Raw genomic sequence first — 21,315 nt, forward strand, 5'->3', positions numbered from 1 at the left:
TCATTTTGCAGCATCTGGATGCTGAAGACTCACTCGGTGCCACTGATGACTGCCCAAAGATTTAAAATGAAAGCAGCCAGGGAGGAGGTGTGTGTGTGGGGGGGGGGGGTGAAGGAGTCGGGAGAGCTTTAACTCTTCTGACCTCTAAAGAGCCATAACTCTTCTGACTGCCAATTTTTTTTTTTTGGGGGGGGCATAGCCCCTGTGACCACCCCTTTCTGACACCAATGAACCCAGTAGAAAACACTGGGTTGGAAGTGATTTTGATTTTCCAGGGCAGTAGGCACAGCTCTTGTACGCAGGCCCAGTACAGTTCCTGATCACCAGAGCTCTTGAGTAAGTTTATATATGTCAGTTTTTTGTTTGTTTATTTCACATGCAATATGAACGCAGCTGTTGTGTGTGTTTCCTGTGAGTGTGTCCTGTGCCTAACAGCTGCGTTCTGACTAGTGCTGCCCGATTCACGATTCAGACCGATTCACTGATTCATTTCGGGTGAATAGATTTGAATCAATTCAAAAACAAAAAAAATCGGCCTCCCGGTTCATTGTCTGACCCTCCCCCGTCACCCCCTAAAGCAGGATCGGCAGCGCTGCCTCTTGCTGGCCGGCCACTGCAGCTCCTCCTTTAGAGGGCGAGGGGGGAGGGTCAGTCTTGAAGTGCTGCAGTATCCGGCTTCCCCCCGGCCTCCCGTGCCTCCATTTATCTGAGTCCAACAGGGAGCAGCCTGCAGAGAGGATCGCCGGTACTTTAGCGATCATTGCAGGTTGCCATAGGCCTCAGGAGCTGTTTTCCCTCTGCCACGATCCTGCCTCTGACATCAGAGGAGGGGCTTGACTGCGGCAGAAGGAAGACAGCTCCAAAGGGCTATGGGAATCTCCATTGATCGCTAAAGTACCGGCGATCCTCTCTGCAGGCTGCTCTCTGCTGGAATCAGGTAAATGGAGCGTGGAAGGTCAGGGAGAAACACACAGGCTTCCTGGGGTGAACAGTCCTTCGAGGGGTGGGGGAGATAGGCCTTCAGGGGTGGTGGTACAGGCCTTCAGGGGGGTGCATGCCTTCAGGGGAGGACAGACCTTCAGGGGAGGGGACCCTGGAGTAGAAGTACACAGAGGGAGGGAAGGGGGGATTCAAAGAGATATTCATATGCCGGACTTTGGGGGGAAGAAATAATGTGTCTAAAAATAGAGGAGAGGGAGAGAGATGGTGGACAATGGGATTTAGGGATGAAAGGAACAGAAAGGGAGAGATGGTGAACCCTGGGGTGGTGAGGAAAGAGAGAGAGATGCTGGATGAAAGGGTAGTTGAGAAAAGGTGGATCTGTGAATGGAGATGAAAAAAAGGAAAGATGTCAGACCTCCAGGGGAGGGAAGGGAAACGGAAGGGGAGGACAGAGATTGAAGATTGATGGTTAGCACGGAGAAAGAAGAAAGAAGGAGACCCTGGCAAGCAAGTTATCAGAAGACAACCAGAGCCTGGGACCAACAAGATTTGAATAATGACCAGACAACTAAAGGTAGAAAAAATAATTTTATTTTCTGTTTTGTGATTGCAATATGTCAGATTTGAAAAGTGTAACCTGCCAGAGCTGGTGTTAAACCGAAAACGTGAGCTAGGATTTAACAGAGAGAGGAAAAGTCTTTTTTGTTTACACCACAGCGCCAGTGTGGTTAGGAGAAAGCAAAGGGGGTGAAGAGGCTATAAAATAAACCCACTAGAATGTTTAAAAAAACAACAACAAAACACCCAATTGGGCAGGAAAATCGAACTGAAAAATCGATTCAATAGGCTGAATCGAATCAAATCGAATTAAAATTTTTTTTCCTGAATCGGGCAGCACTAGTTCTGACCATAGGCATGGAACTCGGAAAATTTTGTACGGTAAGAGATGGGCGTTCCCTGCTGTGCTTTACATGGAGTGCTCATTTTAATAGTAATGAGCTCCTTGTGATGCATTTGCATAGGGTTCTCAGTGGCTACTACCGCAATTGGTAAAAGCCTTCCCGAGAACACTTTTGTGTTTGAGAGGCTGAGCTGCCTTGCAAGTAAGACTGGCTACAACCAGTCTTACTTCCAAGGCAAGTTTTTGAGCATCTCCCCCACATAATCTTGTACTGATCTTCAGCACTACTGCTACAACTGCTTGTAAGACTTTACTGCTTGGTGTTGTTCTGGTGGCGTGCAAATTTGAGCTTATGATCATTTACTAATTCTCTAATTAATTCCCTAAGAACATAAGAATAGCCTAACAGAATTACTCGAGGGCAATATTTATTTGCTATTCCAACCATCAAACCTTGTCGATACAAGAGATTTTTTAAATAAATTGCTCGATTTTTAGGCAGGTAAAATGGACCAATGGTTAAGTACTATTATCTCCCAGGCCCACTCTTATATGTCCTTTAGGAAATTACTATTTGATAAATTTGTAAACTGATGTTCCAGAATATTGACAGGCAAATTGTATATTGATTTTATAGCCAGAATGTTCTTGTGGATTTCTACTGTATTTTAGCAAATCGTATCTTATTCTTTTGAATTATTTAGAGTTTTGTACTTTTATTCATTGATTGTATAATGTTAGTAATGTATGTGAACCGCCTAGAACTCTGTGGTAGGGCGGTATAGTTACTGAGGTGACATTGCATATTTTAAAGTCATCTGCCGTGACATCTTTGAAACCCCCCAAATATAAATGATAATTAACATTTTCTCTGCGTATAGTATGTTTTGTAGTTTTTTAAAATTTTATGTGTATATGAAAAATGAAGGGAAGAAATTGGGGGTGAGTTTGGGGGGGGCTAGGGCGGGATTGGGGGCGGGACTGACAATTAATAGATGTCCCGTTTTGATGAAAAAAAATAAATGGTCTTGTTAACTAAGCCAGCATCCTTCAGCCCCTCATTTCTGCGCACCCTGTAATTAAAGAGACTCTCTAGCAGTCTTTAGTCTCACAGGCATGTGTTGCTTCAAAAACAAGGATAAATTGCATTCCTGGCACCTTCTGCTCAACATAAACAATGAAAGAACTTTCAGAAGAAGCTTCTGAGCTCACAGTCACTGTCCCCTCGATCATATATACAGCACTCAAAATTGTGTGCGCATATTTGGCCAGGTGCCCAATTTGAGTAACGAACCAATAACTAGCAATAATTGGGTGCTAATGTGTGGGATATGAACTTCGGATTCCTAAACCATGGGGAAGCGCTACAAGGACTTCAGGGACCAGACGGACTCCATCTGACCAGTAGGGGTAAGAACGTCTTCGGACACCGACTAGCCCGCCTGCTTCACAGGGCTTTAAACTAGGTAAGTCGGGGGAGGGTACCCATTCACATATTAGTGCAGAAAGGAATTATCCTGATGAGGTGAGTCGAAACGCCGCTTCCATGTCCAAGGTAAGTACCCACATTGCAAACAGTTCTTTGGGAGTCACACTGACTCGGGTAGGATACGCCTCACAGGGACTTAGCAAACACAAGATATGGAGGGCCATGTATGTCAATGCACACAGTTTAGGTAACAAAATTCTAGAATTGGAGGCTGAAATAAGGAATGCCGACCTAGATGTGGTGGCAATATCTGAAACTTGGTTCACGGACTCACATAGGTGGGATATGGCTATACCGGGCTACAATCTACTTCGTCAGGACAGAGATGGCAGGTTAGGAGAGGGGGTAGCTCTATACATTAAAGAGGACATCAAAACCACCAGGATCACAGATGTCAAGTACACCGGGGAGTCCCTCTGGGTAAACCTGGCAAGAGGCAGAGAAAAATGCCTGTATCTAGGTGTGGTATACAGACCCCCAAGACAACTGGAAGACATGGACGCAGAATTAATTGAAGACATAGAGAATATCACTCTACGAGGAGAAGCTGTACTGCTAGGGGACTTCAATATGCCTGATGCAGACTGGAACTCATTTTCAGCGACAACCAGCAGTAGCAGGAGGCTCTTAACCTCCATAAAGGGAGCACGTCTCAAACAAATGGTAACGGAGCCCACTAGGGCCCAGGCGATCCTCGACCTGGTACTCACCAACGGGGAAAGCGTCTCAGAGGTCTCAGTAGGAGATACGCTAGCCTCCAGCGACCACAACATAGTATGATTCAACCTTAGGAAAGGCTTCCCTAGATCAAACACGAAAACAAAGGTACTCAATTTCCGGGGCACAGACTTCGCACGCATGGGAGATTTCGTCCATCAGACGCTGCAGGACCAAGCGGAGACCGATGATGTAGAAGCTAAGTGGTTAACACTGAAATCAACCATACATGAAGCAACTAGCCGCTTCATAAAATCAGTAAATAAACGACAAAGAAACAATAAACCCCAATGGTTCACCGCGGAGATCTCGCACCTCATTAAGGAGAAGAAAAAAGCGTTTCTCTCCTACAAGCGCATGGAGAAAAGAGAGGCAAAAGTAGAATATAGGACCAGGTCTACAGCGGTCAAAATGGCAGTTAGGGAGGCAAAACTTCGAGTGGAAGAAATTCTGGCAAAAAACATTAAAAAGGGGGACAAATCCTTCTTCAGGTATATTAGTGACAGAAAAAGGGACACAGGCGGGATAGTACGCCTTAGAAGACCGGACGGAAGTTACGTGGAAGCAGATTCCGATAAAGCCGAACTACTGAATGAATACTTCTCTCAGTCTTCACCTGTGAGGCACCGGGACATGGTCCGCAGTTGAAGGCAACACAAAGCACAGAAGACCCGTTTCAGAATTTTGAGTTCACACCAGGTGAAGTTTACAGTGAACTGGCAAGACTCAAGGTGAACAAAGCCATGGGACCAGACAATTTGCACCCAAGAGTGCTCAGAGAATTGAGCGATGTCCTGGCGAAACCGTTGGCTGAGCTATTCAATCTCTCCCTAAGTAAGGGGAAAGTTCCCCTGGACTGGAAATTAGCTAATGTCGTTCCTCTGCATAAAAAGGGTTGCAGGGCAGAGGCTGCAAATTATAGACCGGTGAGTCTCACATCAATAGTGTGCAAACTCATGGAAACACTAATTAAAAGCAAATTGGACACAATCTTGAATGACGGGAATCTTCGGGATCCCAGTCAGCATGGATTCACCAAGGGTAGGTCCTGCCAATCCAATCTCATCAGCTTCTTTGACTGGGTAACAAGAAAGTTGGACTTGGGAGAGTCTTTGGACGTCGTGTACCTGGACTTCAGTAAAGCTTTTGACAGTGTCCCACACCGCAGGCTGCTAAGCAAGATGGAATCGATGGGGTTAGGAAAGACACTAACTGCATGGGTCAATGATTGGTTGAGTGGCAGACTTCAGAGGGTGGTGGTTAATGGTACCCTCTCTAAAACATCGGAGGTGATCAGTGGAGTGCCGCAGGGCTCGGTCCTGGGTCCACTCCTTTTCAACATATTCATAGGGGATCTGACTCAAGGGCTTCAAGGTAAAATAACACTATTCGCCGATGACGCCAAACTATGTAATATAGTAAGTGAATGCAGTTTACAGAATTATATGGCGCAGGACCTGCTTACATTGGAAAGTTGGTCCTCAACCTGGCAGCTAGGCTTCAATGCTAAGAAATGTAAGGTCATGCACCTCGGAAGCGGAAATCCATGCAGGACGTACTTCTTGAACGGAGAAACTTTAACTAGGACTTCAGCAGAACGAGATTTAGGAGTAATCATCAATGCAGACATGAAAACTGCCAATCAAGTGGAGAAGGCTTCATCTAAGGCAAGGCAGATATTGGGTTGTATCAATAGAAGTTTCGTCAGCCGAAAGCCTGAAGTCATAATGCCGTTGTACAGGGCCATGGTGAGACCTCATCTGGAGTACTGTGTGCAATTCTGGAGGCCACATTACAGTAAAGATGTGCGCAGAATTGAATCGGTTCAACGGACTGCCACCAGGATGATCTCGGGGCTCAAGGGTCTCTCGTACGAAGAGAGACTGAACAAATTGCAGCTCTACACTCTTGAGGAACGTAGGGAGAGGGGAGACATGATCGAAACATTTAAGTACCTCACGGGACGTGTCGAAGTGGAAGATGATATTTTCTTTCTCAAGGGACCCTCGGCCACAAGAGGGCACTCCCTCAAACTCAGGGGCGGAAAATTTCATGGCGACACCAGAAAGTATTTCTTCACAGAGAGAGTGGTTGATCATTGGAACAAGCTTCCAGTGCAGGTGATCGAGGCAGACAGCGTGCCAGACTTTAAGAATAAATGGGATACCCATGTGGGATCCCTACGAGGGTCAAGATAAGGAAATTGGGTCATTAGGGCATAGACAGGGGGTGGGTAAGCAGAGTGGGCAGACTTGATGGGCTGTAGCCCTTTTCTGCCGTCATCTTCTATGTTTGTTTCCTGAGTGCAATTCTGTAAAGATGTGCATATAAATCTTTTATCGTGCAACTGAAAGGGGGGGTGGTGGTCATGGGAGAGGCATGGATGGGTCACAGGCAGTCACTAAAGAAGCATGCTGTATTATAGTATCTGATCCCCTCTTTCTCTCTCTCCTCCCCACTTCTATCCAGCATCTACTCCCCCCTCTCTTCCATTCCCAAGTCCGTCCAGCATCTATTTCCCCCTCCTTTTCCCACTAACATCCAGTGTCTGCCCCCTTCTCTCTCTCCCTTCACTCCACTTCTATCAACATTTGCTTCCTCTCACCCTCCAACTCAATTCCATCCAGTATCCTTTTCCCTTCTGTTTCTCTCTCCCTGCACTCCAGTTTCATCAGCATCTGCCCCCTTTCTCTCCCTTCATCCCACTTCCCTCTCCCTCCACTACCCTTCAATTCCAGTATCCTGCTTCCTTCTCTCTTCCTCCGTCCCAAAGCCATCCAGTATCCTGCCCCCTCACCTCCCCGCTGCTGGATGGCACCCAGCAGCAGTGGCTGTAAACTTAAATGCAGCCAACGTGGGACCTTCTGTACCTCCCCCACGGCTGCTAGTTCTGCTCCAGAACAAGGAAGTAAAGTTGGAGGGGGTGGACCAGCAACCATGGGAAGGTGCAGGAAGGTCCTGCGATGGCTGAATTTAAAGCTTACTGCTGCTGCTGGTTTGGGAAAGCAGCAGCAGCAGAATGGGGCTGGAGGTCCCAAACCCAGTGGGCCAGCTGTACACCCCTTTAGAGCATGCATCCCGGGCAGACACCCTTCCTTGGTAAGCCACTGGGTGTAAATCCTTCTGCCCACAGTTGGGTGCGGATCCCGGCACTATTTACTATTCTATAAATGATGCCAAACTCGAATCACCGTTTATAGCATAGTGCTCAGTGCACATTTTTGGGTGCACCCAAATTTGGGCACCATCTAGTGTCGGGGAGTGGACCGCCCTGGGAACCATCTTGGTGGGGGTGCTGGCACCTCTCCACCCCCCCACACCACACTCAGAAAAATCCATAGTCTGTTATTGAGAAAGACATTGGGGAAGCCACTGCTTGCCTTTGATCGGTAGCGTGGAATATTGCTACTCCTTGGGTTTTGGCCAGGTACAAGGGTCCTAGATTATCCACCATGAGAACAGGCTGACCCAGTAAGGCCACCATAAGAAAAGGCTAACCCAATAAGGCTGTTCTTATGTTCCCTTCCCCACCCTCCACATACCTCTTTAAAAATCTTCACCAGCGTAGGTAACTATTCAACCCTGCTGCTCACGCCAGCCTGGCTCCCTCTGAAATTACTTCTAGATCACGGGGCCTGGAAGTGACATCGGAGGGCACACCAGCGCAAACAGCAGGCCAGAGAAGCTGCTCGTGAAGATGAAGATTTAGAGGTATGGGGGTGGAAAGTGAAGGCGTGAGTGTGGGGGGTGCAGAAGGAACGGGGGAAAAGCGGAGGGGAGGGTTCCACCACCCTGGGTGCCTCTTATCCTCGCTATGCTGAAAGGTCACTTGAACACACAAAGTCAGAGGCGTGAAGAAAGTACAAGAGGTTTATTTACAGCATGCCGGACTCTTGTGCAGTGAGCAGCCTGCTTACAAGAGTGCCAGAAACAGGAAATGCACGGACTTTTATGCCCTTTTCACAAACTAATATATGCAAAATCTACTCATTTGTTACTTCTATAACTTTTCTACAATTATTATTGGTCCTAAGCCAGCACTTGTGATAGGTTCAGGGGTACAACTTATAGTCCTATAGGAAGCTAGTTCATTTACCTGCTTATCTAAGCCTTGCAGTTCTAAATGTTACATGTTCAGGAGGGCAGGGTACATCATGGCTCAAACTCTTATCTATTTAGCTTACAATGTGGTAAGGCAGGGACATACATTTCAAGCAAATGATGTCAGCAGATTGTACACTGTTTCCAGCTATGTAGCCCAGAGCAGTATTTCAAACAACAGTTAACTATTTCATGACCCTACAATGCCACTGGCTTCATTTACTGAATCTAGCCCTGTGTACATGTAAAGTTTTGCTGAAGGTTTTCTCACTCCTTCATTTTTCTTCTGTCTTGCCCAGAATCAAGCAGCCTTCTGGGAAACTCCATGGGAACAAGGAGAACGTTTGCAAGCCGTGCTCTGCCGCCCAACCCGCACCTATCTGTGGCTCTGACGGACACACGTACACCTCGGTGGTAAGACTGAAATGTCAGCAGAAGTGGTGGGAGCTAGAAGAAAGGGCAAAAGGCTTTAGCACAGAATTTTATAAATTGATTTGTTATATCTTGTTCTTATATCACAGTTGCCAGAATGCTTATACCAGTCTACAGAAATAAATAATGTATAAATTGTTCAAATAAAAGATAGGAATGTTAGTGACCTTAATGGGTCATCCAGACCACGCTATCCCTCTGCTTCCAGTCATGTGGGATCCACTGTGTCAGCACCTGCCTAGATGTTCCTTTTTACCTGCTTTCAAAGTTTCCAGTGATGGAGATTCTGTCTCCTCCCCCACCCCTCACCCTTTGGAGAGCCCTAAGCAAGCAAGCACATTGGGCCTTTTAATACTCCACAAAGGAAAATGTAGTTTTGATTGTAGAGAAATATCAGCAGTAGAAGAGGCAGGAAATAAGAAGTGTTGTTGCAGCTCCTCCTGCCCACTGGAGGACTTACACATCTGGGAGGGCCCTCCTAAACTCTTGTGCCCTAGGCTTATGCCTAGTGTGCTTAAATCCTGCCCTGATCCCCTCCTTGGTAACTTCTTTCAGTTATTGACTGTAAAGTGAGAGCTGTCTTAGTGGCTGCTTGGCACAGATCAGCACCTACTGTAGGGATGTGTATGTAAAATAATAGTTTGTTCCTTTTTTGGATCGTTTATGAACTTTTTTTTTGTTTGAATTCAGCCATTTTCTCTCTTTGTTTCATACTTTTTTATTTTTTAATTCTTTATTCATTTTACATCTTACAACAAGTGTATCATAACATAACATTTAAACTTATACAATATCACTTGATTCTCTATCAATTTAACTTAAATCATAATATTTAAACCCTCCCTCCCAACACCATTAATTCATATATAGTACATATATCATATAATATATTTTATATTCTGTCCTATTAATCTAATCATTAAATATCAAATCAGAAATCCACCCCCCATACTTTGCAATTATACCTATTAGGGAAAAATGATAATCCAATAATTACTCATTACAATATTCTATTAATGGCCTCCAAACCTCCTGAAAGTTATTAAAATTACCTTTCTGCAAGAGGGAAGTGACGTCATCGGGAGCGATGGTGGCTTAAAATCGTAGCTCCTCCGAATCACGCTAAACTTTTAGCTTTAAGTTGGCAGTACGAGGCTAGTATTTTTCCCTTCTTGCATAATTTGAAGTGGAAAACCAGCGGGCTACAGATGGCAACTAAAAAAGGGCGAGTTGATTTGAAATCTTATGCTTACCAGTCATCGGATAATTCTGAGGCCTGTGAGACTGATGAACCACCGCGCGGTAAGGGCGTTGCCCAGCTGAGTACTGAGTCTGATGCTCGCTCGGCCACCTGTGGGGAAATGCGTGCATGGATGGCAGATTTAAAATCTACAATGCTTTCTATTCAAAGCACTTTGCAATTGGAGGTGGCTAAGATTGGGCAATCAGTGCATGATATGGGGGCTCGGCTGCAGGAGTTTGAAGAACGCGTTATTGACCACGATACGGATCTAGTGGCCCTGCAAACGCGGTGTGTTCATTTGGAACGCAGGCAGGAAGATTTTCAACTTCGCCTAGAAGATGGTGAGAATCGCAGCCGACGAAGTAATGTGCGAGCTAGAGGGATCCCTGAATCTTTGGCTGCTTCGGAGTTACAGGCTCATTTGTTGGAAATCTGCAAGCGCTTTCTTCAGGCAGCTGACCCAGAGGCTCCTATACCTGTGATCGATTTTGAAAGAGTACATCGGGCCCTGGGTCCCCGGGTAGGTGATCGGCCCCGGGATGTGGTAGCCTGTTTTACGTGCTACCCAGTTAAAGCTCAAATTCTTCAAGCCGCTCGAAAAGTGGGACATATAACATGGGAAAATTCTAAAGTGGAATTATTTGCGGATTTGTCCGCAATTACTTTAAGAAAACGTCGAGATTTCCGGGAGATTACTCGCTGTTTACAATCTCATGCTATCAGTTATCGATGGCTTTTTCCTTTTGGACTTTCCTTTCAAGTGGCTTCTCAACAGCATAAAGTTACTTTGGTGGAGGAAGCTGCAGTTATATTACGTGAAGCTCAACTTTATGCACCCTTGGAAGAGCCGGCTACATCATCTGGAATTGGTGCTTCATCGCAGCGCTGGAAACGGGTCCCTACTAGTAGCAAGCGACTGCAGCGGAGATCTGGCCTGGAGCAGAATTCGGCCTCTGGGCCTACCTGATTTTTATGCTGCATTGTTTAGTTATTGGTTGACTGATTTGCGATTCTTGCTAGCTCTTGTTTATTTCTAGAATATATGATCTCTTCTCGTACTATTTATCATATGATTGCTGTGATTTGGGGTATGTTGGGATGTCACTTTCTCTTTTAGCCCACCATAAGGAGGGCCTTTGGTTAGGTTGGGGTTGGGAGGGGAGGGGGGTAGGGGGGAGGAATGGGAAAGGGGTTTTTTTTTCTCTGATGCTGGTTTATAATGTGGGGTTTGTTATGCTGGGTTGTGAAGGGGTATTTGCGGGAGTATGGTTGCGTGTGGGTATGTTGGAATGAATGGCTCCTGAAGGTATTTGTTTTTTTACTTTAAATGTACGGGGTTTAAATATACCTCGAAAGAGGCAATTGCTTTTTAAAGAGGCTGATAGGTTGAAGGCTGGGGTGGGTTTCTTTCAGGAGACTCATCTTAAACCTCAGTATGAATCGCTCTTGAAACATCCTCGTTATCCCCATATATATTTTGCTTCAAATGAGGAGGGGTCTAAAAAACATGGAGTAGGGATTTTCTTTGCTAAGCACCTTGATCCTCAGATTAAACAAGTGGTACGAGACCCGACGGGTCGTTACTTGATATTGAAAGTTGAACTGCAGCAGGTGCTATACACTTTTTGTAATATTTATGCTCCTAATTCTGAGCAAAAAGATTTTTTGGAATCTTTAGACCTGGTGTTGCGAGGGGTTGTAGAGGGTTCTTTAATAGTAGGGGGGGATTTTAATTTGACCTACGATGTGGGATTGGATAATTCATCACAGTCGATTCATTATGGAAAATCTGATAGAAAGCAATTGCACTCTTTCTTTATGTCCTGGGATTTGATTGATCCTTGGAGACATCTATATCCTACCACCAAAGATTATACTTATTTTTCAACAGTACATGATTCCTATTCTCGTATTGATTTTTGGGGCATTGATAAGGCTTTACTTTCCCAGGTATCAGATGTTGGAATTGCTCAGCGTGTGTGGTCAGATCATGCTGCGGTACACTTTGTTTTGCACCCTCATATGGCTTTCTTTGGGCGGCGGTTTTGGCGATTTTGTGATAGCCTATTGGCGGATCCTATAATAGTGTCCCGAATAGAGCAGAATTTGAAGGATTATATTCAGTTTAATACTAGTGATGAGATTTCTCCCTTGATATTTTGGGAAGGTATGAAGGCAGTCTTACGAGGTCATATTATTTCTATTGGAGTACATCGACGGCGAGAACGCGGGCGAAAACAGGAAGCTTTACGACAAAAATTGCATTATTTAGAACAAAAACATAAGCGGGATCTTTCTCCTACTTTGTTGACGCGTCTAGATAAAGTGCGAAAAGATCTACAGGTGATGCAATTAGATGAATTATCAGACCAATTACAGTCGGTCCAACAAAAAAAATTTTGAATATAGTAATCGGGCGAGCCGTCAGTTGGCTTATAAGTTGAAGGCTCAAAAATTAAGGAATGTGATTACTAAGGTGACAGCCTCTGATGGTTCAGCCTGCTATACGCCGGAATCTATTGCAGGTGCTTTCCTTTCCTTTTATCAACACCTTTATACTCCTGAACAAGATGTGTCTCAAGTTCAAATTGATAATTATTTGGCTCAGACACGGCTTCCTGAATTGACATCTGAAGAAGCAGAGTGTTTGTCAGCCCCTATTTCGGAAATTGAAACTCAGTGGGCAATCTCCACTTTGGTTTATGGGAAAGCACCTGGGTTAGATGGCTTTACGAATAGATTCTATAAATGTTTTAGACATTTGCTTGTAGGCCCTCTTACTCGGGCTTTTAATAGTTTAGATATGGGTATGGAGTTGCCTTTTTCATGGCGATTGGCGGGTATAACACTTATTTTGAAACCGGGAAAAAATTCTATGCTTTGTGGATCATATCGTCCAATCTCGTTGCTGGACACTGATTATAAAATCTTCACCAAGATTCTGGCTCATAGGTTGCAATGTTATATGACTTATTTAGTACAGGATGACCAAGCGGGTTTTATTGCGGGGAGACAAACATTTGATAATATTCGTAGATTGCTTCATTTGATTTGGTTTGTACAACGTGAAAAGATGCCAGCATTGCTTTTGAGTGTTGATGCTGAAAAGGCCTTTGATAGGGTGTCGTGGCCATTTTTGTTGAGTACTCTATCAGCTATGGGTATCAGAGGAAAATTTTTTACGTGGATTCAGATTCTATATACTAAGCCTTTAGCAGCTCTCCGGATTAATGGGGGTTATACAGACTCATTTCAGTTAGCCAGAGGTACAAGACAAGGCTGTGCACTTTCGCCATTACTTTTTGCGCTGGCAATGGAGCCTTTAGCTTCTCATGTTCGAGCCCAGCATTCTATTCATGGCATGGTTTGTAATGGACTTTCCACTAAGTTGTTGATGTTTGCTGACGATGTTATTTTTACTGTAACTGATCCATCTGTTACTCTCCCGGGAATTATTGGTGAATTGTCTGACTATGGCGCTGTATCCGGATTTCGGACCAATATGGATAAGTCTGAGATATTGAATTTGTCAGTACATCCAGGGGATTGTGCTTTTTTGAAGGCTAATTATTCTTTTAAATGGGCATCTAAATTTATACGTTATTTGGGGGTTAATGTGCCAACACGGCTTTGCTCTTTGTTTGAAGTTAATTATCCAGCGATTTTGCAATCTCTTTGGGTTGATCTAGATAGATGGGAGAATGTTTCTTTATCTTGGTTTGGTCGTATACAAAGTGTGAAGATGATGGTTTTGCCGAAATTACTTTATCTTTTTCAGGCTTTGCCAATTCCTTTGTCTGCTGCTTTCTTTCGTGGGGTGGCAAGAAAAATTTTTAAATACATTTGGAAGAGTCGACCTCCACGGGTACCTAGGAATGTGTTGTATCAGCTTCGATCTCAGGGGGGTATGGCTGTACCCTGTTTGCGGCGTTACTATGAGGCAGCTCAATTGAAGTCTTTTTTGAGTTGGTGTAAGGATAGATCAAAAAGCTGGGTTCGAGGGGAAAAAATTTTGGGATCGGAAGAGCTTTGTCAGGTGATCCCTTGGTTAAAAGTGGAAGAGGCTCGACAACTGTTTAAAGGGGCTAACCCTTTTTTGCATCATACGTTTGTGATGTGGATTCGGCTGCGCAATAGGTTTTTCCCTTCTCGATTGTATTTTCGTAGTACCCCGTTGTGGGCCGCGTGGGGCTTTGCACCTGGAAGATTTGATTGTCGTTTTCGTGTTTGGGCCCAAATGGGTCTTATGGATTTGGGAGATTTTGTGGAAGATGGACGATTATTATCATTTTTGGAATTGAGGGAAGCTTATGATTTGCCGCTGACTGATCATTTTCGCTATCTTCAAACAATAGATTTTATTAGTCGCAGGGCTTTTGATGATATTTGTTTGGAGGAAACCACCCTGGAGTGGGCGATTATGGGTAGTAGTGGTAAGGGGTGTATCACTAGATTTTATAAAGCTCTTATTCAACAACAGGCTCCCCCAGTTAAATATCTATCTCTTTGGGAGGGACTCTTACGCCCAGTGCCGCCGATTATTAACTGGGAGCGGGTGTTTAGTCGCCTGCTTCGAGTTTCTATAGCCAGCTCTTTGGTGGAAAATGGATACAAGATGCTTTATCAATGGTACCTTACACCCCAGCGTCTTCATCTTATGTATCCTCAAGTATCTAATTTATGTTGGAGACGCTGTGGTCACTTGGGTACCTTTCTTCACATTTGGTGGGATTGTCCGAGGGTAATCCCATATTGGGATATGGTTTTCGAATTGTTGTCTGATATTTTAAACACTACGATTTCTCGAGCTATGGGTAGTGCTCTTTTACATCTACCTTTGGTTTCATTGACTTCTAATACCCATAAATTGGCTTGTTATATCTTTACTGCTGCTCGTCTTTTATTAGCGGCATATTGGAAACAGGCTTTTCCCCCAGGTCGACTTCATTTATTACGAAAAATAGATTTTATTTTTCGTATGTCTAAATTGACGGCATTGACAAAGTCTCGTCTAACTCCCTTTTTCAAGGTGTGGAATCCCTATATTAGGTGGTGTGAATGTCCTTCATGATCTGAGTGTTTAGCTATATTTTTTGTAACCCTATGTGAAAGTTGATTCTGGGGTGGGTTGGGGGGGGGGGGGTTATTTTGAACTATGTGATTTTTTTTTTTTTTGCATTGTACTGAAGATTCTAGTACGACTTTATCTTTACGCTAATTTGGGGGTAAGGGGTTGGAGAGAATGTGTCATTGTGGATATCTGTTTGCTGAACCTCTGTGTTTTTGTTTTGTATATTTGAAAAAATTTTCAATAAACAAATTTATAAAAAAAAAAAAAAATTACCTTTCTGCAAGGCTAACATTCTTTCCATCTTATACATATGACATAATGAATTCCACCAAAAATTATAATTTAATCTATTCCAATTTTTCCAATTAAATGTAATCTGCTGAATAGCATCTCCTGTCATAATAAGTAATAGCTTATTATTCTTTGCAGAAATTTGACTTTTCTTCCTCACTGACATTCCAAATAATATAGTAGTATCATAGGATAAAGCCACAGGATTTTCCAAAAAACAATTTATTTGGCCCCAAATCGATTTCCAAAAAGCCAAAATGAATGGACAATAGAACAATAAATGATCTAAAGTCCCCGCTTCGAGATGGTGAACATTTTGAGAGGTATGTGGGGGGGGGGGGGAGGGCGCTCAAGCACTAGGGAAGATTGGGAGGTGCACGGCATGGTGGGGAAGCGTAGGGGGCGCATGGCACAGCGATGCTGGGTGCCAACTTCCCTCGCTATGCTGCTGCCTGAGGCAGGCACTTTGTGCCAAAATCAGATTCTGCGTCAAGTCTTTTTCGTAGTTGTTTAATAAACGTTACCATTGTGTTGGAATCGGAATGGTACTCCCTCAATTATTTTGTTCACCTTATTGTTAGCACACGAAGCACCATTTATGATTTTTTTTTTTTGCTTTTACATCAACTAAAATTTGTCACCTAATTTTCTGTGAGCAACACATTGTTCAAATTAATAATTAATGAGCTACTACTACTACTTACCATTTATATAGCGCTACTAGACATACGCAGCACTGTACTTCAAAAATAGAACAGACAGTCCCTGCTCGAAAGAGCTTACAACCTAATCGGGACAGACAAACTGGACAAGAACGTTTATCAGTACACAGTGCTCAGGTGGGGAATTACAGAAGGAATGATAACAAAATACACAAAAAAAGAGGCAAGTGAGATGTCTGAAAGCAACCAAATGAGACACATTTATTAGTCCAACAAAAGAAACTTCTCATTTGTAGTGGTCCCACTACAAATAAGAGTGTTTCTTTTGTTGGACTAATAAACGTGTCTCAGAAGGAATGATAAGACAGATATTGGTGCTTAGCAGGTGGGTTGGAGTTTGGAATTGAAAGCAGCTTCAAAGAAGTGGGCTTTGAGTCTGGATTTGAATATTGCCATGGTACTGTTATGATGGAAAATCATGCAAAGGAGCTCATTAACTATTAGGGTTTAGTTAAATTATGCATGAAATGGCTGTATGCAATATTCTTTGCAAAATGATTAACTACACCTCAATGAGGTTTAGCTATATTTTAGGAAATTTGGCATAACTAAATTTTGCCTGCAGGCAGTGGCGTAGTAAGGGGGGGAGCAGACGCAGGCACCCATCCTCCTTTCCACTCCCCCCCCCTGCTACCATGAGTGTATGCCTCTTCCTCTTACATCACTTCTTGGACCTGCACTTAGGAAGTGATGTCAGAGGAAGTGCCGACACTAGTGCGTCAGTAGCTTGGAGGTTGCTCCTCGCGCCAGGAACGTTACAGAAGTAAGGGGAAGGGAAGCGGCGTGCGCATGTTAGGAGGGGGCAGGGAAGGAGTGTGTAGAGGTGGGAGGGGCAGAGAAGAGGGCTGGGGAGGGGTGCCACCGATTTGGGTGCCTCTCTCCCTCGCTAAGCCACTGCCTGCAGTTGTTCTAGCTGCCCTGCTTGAAACCAGTTTTACTTTAGTACATGACCCTCCTGGTCAGAGTCGGCATGTTTCTAAAGCTGCCTTGAAATGAGGGATATATCCCATGAATTTTTCTGTGTCGTTGCCAGCTCGCCACATCTCCTGTGTACTTTATTCCCTTCATTTAGATGCTCAATATAACGGTGATGTCATGGGTCACAGCATAGTCCAGAGGGCAGGTCTGTAAAGAGAGCTCTGGTCTTGCCAATGACATTTAGACTTCAAAATAAGTGTTTGCTTTTGGGCTGTAAAAGAGTATAACAGGGCGCCCACATACCACAGGAACACATAAACATACAGAATACTGGCATTTTTATGGGTAAGTGTGCATTTATGCATGTAAATGGCAACAAAACAGCTTTGCACTATTCTATAAGGATGCGTAAGTGGCATAACTTGTCAGTACAATTAGAAGCCAACCAAATTTCGGTTTCAGTTTCATATTTGGCATCGAAACCAACCTGAAATCCTGGTTTGGATTTCAGCCAAAAATGCCCCTTCCACCTGATCAGCCATAGGTAATGTGACCATATGTCCCGTTTTTAGATCACCTGTCCCGCTGTGCCCATGCACAGCTTCAGGACGCTGAAATGTCCCGTTTTCAGAAAGCGCATCCCGAAGCTGTGGCCAAAATGTCAATCGCGGAGCCCAGGATTTCTCCCTTTTTCCCCAATGCCGACGCAGCAACAGAGCAGCTGCGTGCAACGACTGCACAAGCCTTCCCCCCCCCACACACACCCCAATGTCAATTTTGACGTTGGAGAGGAAGTTCCGGGTTAGCCAATCGCTGACTGGGTGGCCCGGAACTTCCTCTCCAATGTCAGAATTGACATTGGGTGGGGGCAGGAAGGCTTGTGCAGTCATTGCACACACCTGGCCTGTTGCTGCATCAGTAGGGTGGCTTGGAGAAATTGGCGGCGGCTTGGGGGGGGGGCAGAGAGAGAGAGAGAGAGAAAGAAAGACAGAAAGAAAGAGAAAGAAAGGATGCACAGTCAGAATGAAGTGCAACCAGAGACTCATGAAATCACCAGACAACAAAGGTAGGAAAAATGATTTTATTTTCAATTTAGTGATCAAAATGTGTCAGTTTGGAGAATTTATATCTGCTGTCTATATTTTGCACTATATTTAATGTGACCATACGTCCCATTTTGAACAGGGGGGGAGGGTCTGGGGGGGTGTCCGGGTAGGGTCCTGTCCCAATTTGAGGAAAAAATAAATGGTCATGTTAGCCATAGGCCCTCCCCAGGCCTCCGTCAGTGATAGGGGCAGGAATGGGCCCTACCCGTTCCTGACCTGTGTACCGCTCCAATCCAGATGACTGCTGAGACTGTCGTGGGAGTCTTGGCAGTATTTTCTGACTGGATCCAGCATGGGCAGGGATGCCACTTACACATGCAGCTTACAGAATACTGTAAGTTATGTGCAACCTTCTCAGACTTGGGGCTGGCCACAATTATGCCTAGTCCATGGCTGATATAAATGTGAGGACGTGTAAATGTAAGGCACTGATATCGGGTTACACTAGTATTCTACAATGGAATCTCGGAGTCCAGATTCTGTTGTAGAATACACTCTCACTGTGCAGCATTGAAGTTTCTAAATGGAAGCGCCCAGTTACAGAATTGCTCCCCATAGCTTTAACTACTGACGCCACTGTCAGCAGCCTGGTTTGGTGACTCTCAAGCATTTCCTGAGCTGGGTTTAGGGATGGGATTCCCAGCCTTTGATCTAACTGTGTTTCTCTCCCCCACAGTGTAAACTAGAGCAGCAGGCCTGCCTGAGCAGCAAACAGCTGAGGGTCAAGTGTGAGGGGCCCTGCCCCTGCCCCACAGAGCATACACCTCCCTCTACCAGCGATCCCACCAAGCAGGGTAAGGAAAACCAGCAACTGACTTTCTTTTGGCCTGTCAGAAGTTAGTGGAAAAAACTCTCTTTATCTGCTGGTGCCTTTATTTGAGGTCTTTATTGCAGAATTTTCCACTTGTCCTGGAGATTCCACAACCAGTCAGGTTTATATTAGAGTATACATGAGATAAACCGAGACGGTGTTTAAAGATTTATCTTATGCATAGTCATTGTGGATATCCTGTAAACTCAAATGGCTCTGTGGTTCAAAACAATAGCTTAGCCAGATTGCCAATTTTGGGTGGGCATGGCATTTTCTTTGTCTATGTCCTCTGCCCATTTCCATCCCCTGCCCTCCCCCAAGCAAGGCCTGCCATCTGAAGGCGTCCTCCTCTGGCAGCCAGAATTCCTTGCAAGCTCAGCATGCAGCTGCAGTGTTCCTGAGCATGCACTGGGGACCAGCGACAGGGCTCAGGTCACTGCAGATGGCTGCCAAGTTTGGAAGGATTCTGATCACCAGATGAGGAATTCTTCAGCTTGTGGGGCTTGAGAGGATCCCTGCGAGCCACAGCAAGGGTGGATCAATTATGTGTAAGCCTGATACCAAGGTGAGTGGGCCCCTGCCCACCTGGGTCCAGCCATGGCTATGCCACTGATTCATAGGAAAGGATTTGGAAGCTGTGCTCTGATTGATTTAAAATGCCTCAACTGCTCTTGAGCTACATCCTTTCATGGTGGAGCTCAGGAAATAATGAAAAGAAATAGATCACAGGACACATCTCCATGAACACCCAACTACTGAGCACAGCTTTCCAACCTCAGAAGCCACTGAACTTTTAAAAGTTCAATTTTCCAATGAACCTTACCTCTTCCCTAAGGCCAGTGTTATGCAGGAGCCCAAGACAGAAACTGGGGAGGGTGCCCCAGTCCTAGGGTTACCAGACGTCTGGCAAAACCCGAACGTCCTCTTAACAGTTTACAACAATAAACAGAATATGATAACACTGCATTTGTCATCCATTTTTCAATACTCTACATCAGGACTGCCCATGTCTGGTCCTCGAGATCTACAGGCAGGCCAGGTTTTCAGGATATCCACAATGAACATGCATGAAAGAGATTTGCCTGCACTGCCTTCTTGGTATACAAATCTCTCTCATGCATGTGGATATCCTGAAAACCTCTCATTGTGGATATCCTGAAAACCTGGCCTGCCAGTAGGTCTCGAGGACTGGACTTGGGAAGCCCTGCTCTACTTGAACTCCCCCCCATAACAGTAAACAATGTAGTAAGAACTACATAAACATACAACATGACAGAAATTGTTATAGCACATTATATGTCATCCAGATTCATAGTCCAACTATCTCTCCTCCACCTCCTCTAAAAGCAATCAGTACAACCAGAAAAAGAACAATATAATGTACAGTAGCGACACATAGAAAACAAACCATGGCTCTATAGTAAGGTCATGGCAAAAATATTCACTATCTGGTAAAACAAAGACAATTAGAACATCTGACCTAACACCCAACCCCTATACGAAACCACTTTGTAACCGGACTTGTCCTCTTTTTCGGGGACTCTTTGGGTGCCCAGACATTTTTTAAAATGGGCAGTCTGGCTGTAACTGGCTCTCCTGACTCTTCCACCTACCTGCTCCCCAGGCCTGGCCACTGTAATTGAATCTTCAGGTAGCCAGCAGCAGCAATGAGGTAAGCCTGCTGCCGTCAGTCTGCCCCAGAAGCCGTCTCTATCCAGCAACTTCCTGTTCTCACGCAGGCATGACTTGCAGAGAGGCAGCTTCCGGGGCAGGCCAGTAGCAGCAGGCTTACCCTGTTGCAGCTGTCCAAAGATTCAGTTACAGTGGCTGGGCCCAGGTAAGAGATAGGTGGGGGAGTTGGGAGCTAGAGAGGTCATGACAAAAAGTAGCGTCTGAGGAAGGAGGGGAGGAAGCTGGAGAAACAGCATGAAGGAAGGGATGGGGGAGGGGGCTGGAGAAAAAGCAGGGAGGGAGGAGTACTGAAGAAACAGCATGGAGGGAGGGTTGGAGAGGTATTATGGAAAGGAGAGAGTGCTGGAGAAAAGAGTAGGGTAGTGCTGGATGGGAGGGGAGAGACAGAAACAGCAGTAGAGGAGTTTGGAAGGAGAGGGGCATCCTTGTTAGGGGAGGGGGTTGGAAGGAGGGAGAGAGAGAGAAAGAAAGAAAGAAGCAGCCACAGGAGAGGGGGGTTGGAAAGAGAAGCACCTGTGTGGAGGAAGGTTGGAGGAAAGGAGGAAGAGAGAGAAGCACTAAAAGGGTCCAGTGGATGTGAAGGGGAACCAAGGAAATGGGTAATGTGTGGGTGGGGCTGAGTAGTGTATGTTGGGACTGTGGGCAGAGTGGTAACCCTATCCAGTCCCCTTTCCAGCTATGTATTGGGCATAGGGACAGGGCAATTGCCCTGGTTGCTACCCCCTAATGCCCTCCCTACCCTTCCTCTTCATTACGGTGGTCTCTAGTTTTCTCCATTATCTCTCTTTGTCCCTTTAGCATTGATATGTGTTTTTTCTAGTGGTCACATGCTATGGTTGACAAAGTGGTCACATGCTATGGTCACATGCTATGGCTCCT

The 21,315-nt window shown here is 45.0% G+C and overlaps 1 protein-coding gene across 4 annotated transcripts in view; it reads left to right on the forward strand.

Annotated features, from left to right (window-relative positions):
- The window catches only part of SPOCK2 (SPARC (osteonectin), cwcv and kazal like domains proteoglycan 2), a 285,541-nt gene that overhangs the window by 190,449 nt on the left and 73,777 nt on the right, over positions 1 to 21,315 (forward strand). For all 4 annotated transcript variants that reach the window (XM_033943705.1, XM_033943707.1, XM_033943708.1 and 1 more), the window contains 2 exons: positions 8,450 to 8,564; positions 18,610 to 18,727. In XM_033943705.1, coding sequence (XP_033799596.1) covers positions 8,450 to 8,564; positions 18,610 to 18,727 — 233 coding nt within the window. The remainder of the gene's footprint in view (positions 1 to 8,449; positions 8,565 to 18,609; positions 18,728 to 21,315) is intronic.

Source organism: Geotrypetes seraphini, chromosome 4, assembly GCF_902459505.1.
Source record: "Geotrypetes seraphini chromosome 4, aGeoSer1.1, whole genome shotgun sequence".
In the NCBI taxonomy this organism is placed as follows: Eukaryota; Metazoa; Chordata; class Amphibia; order Gymnophiona; family Dermophiidae; genus Geotrypetes; species Geotrypetes seraphini.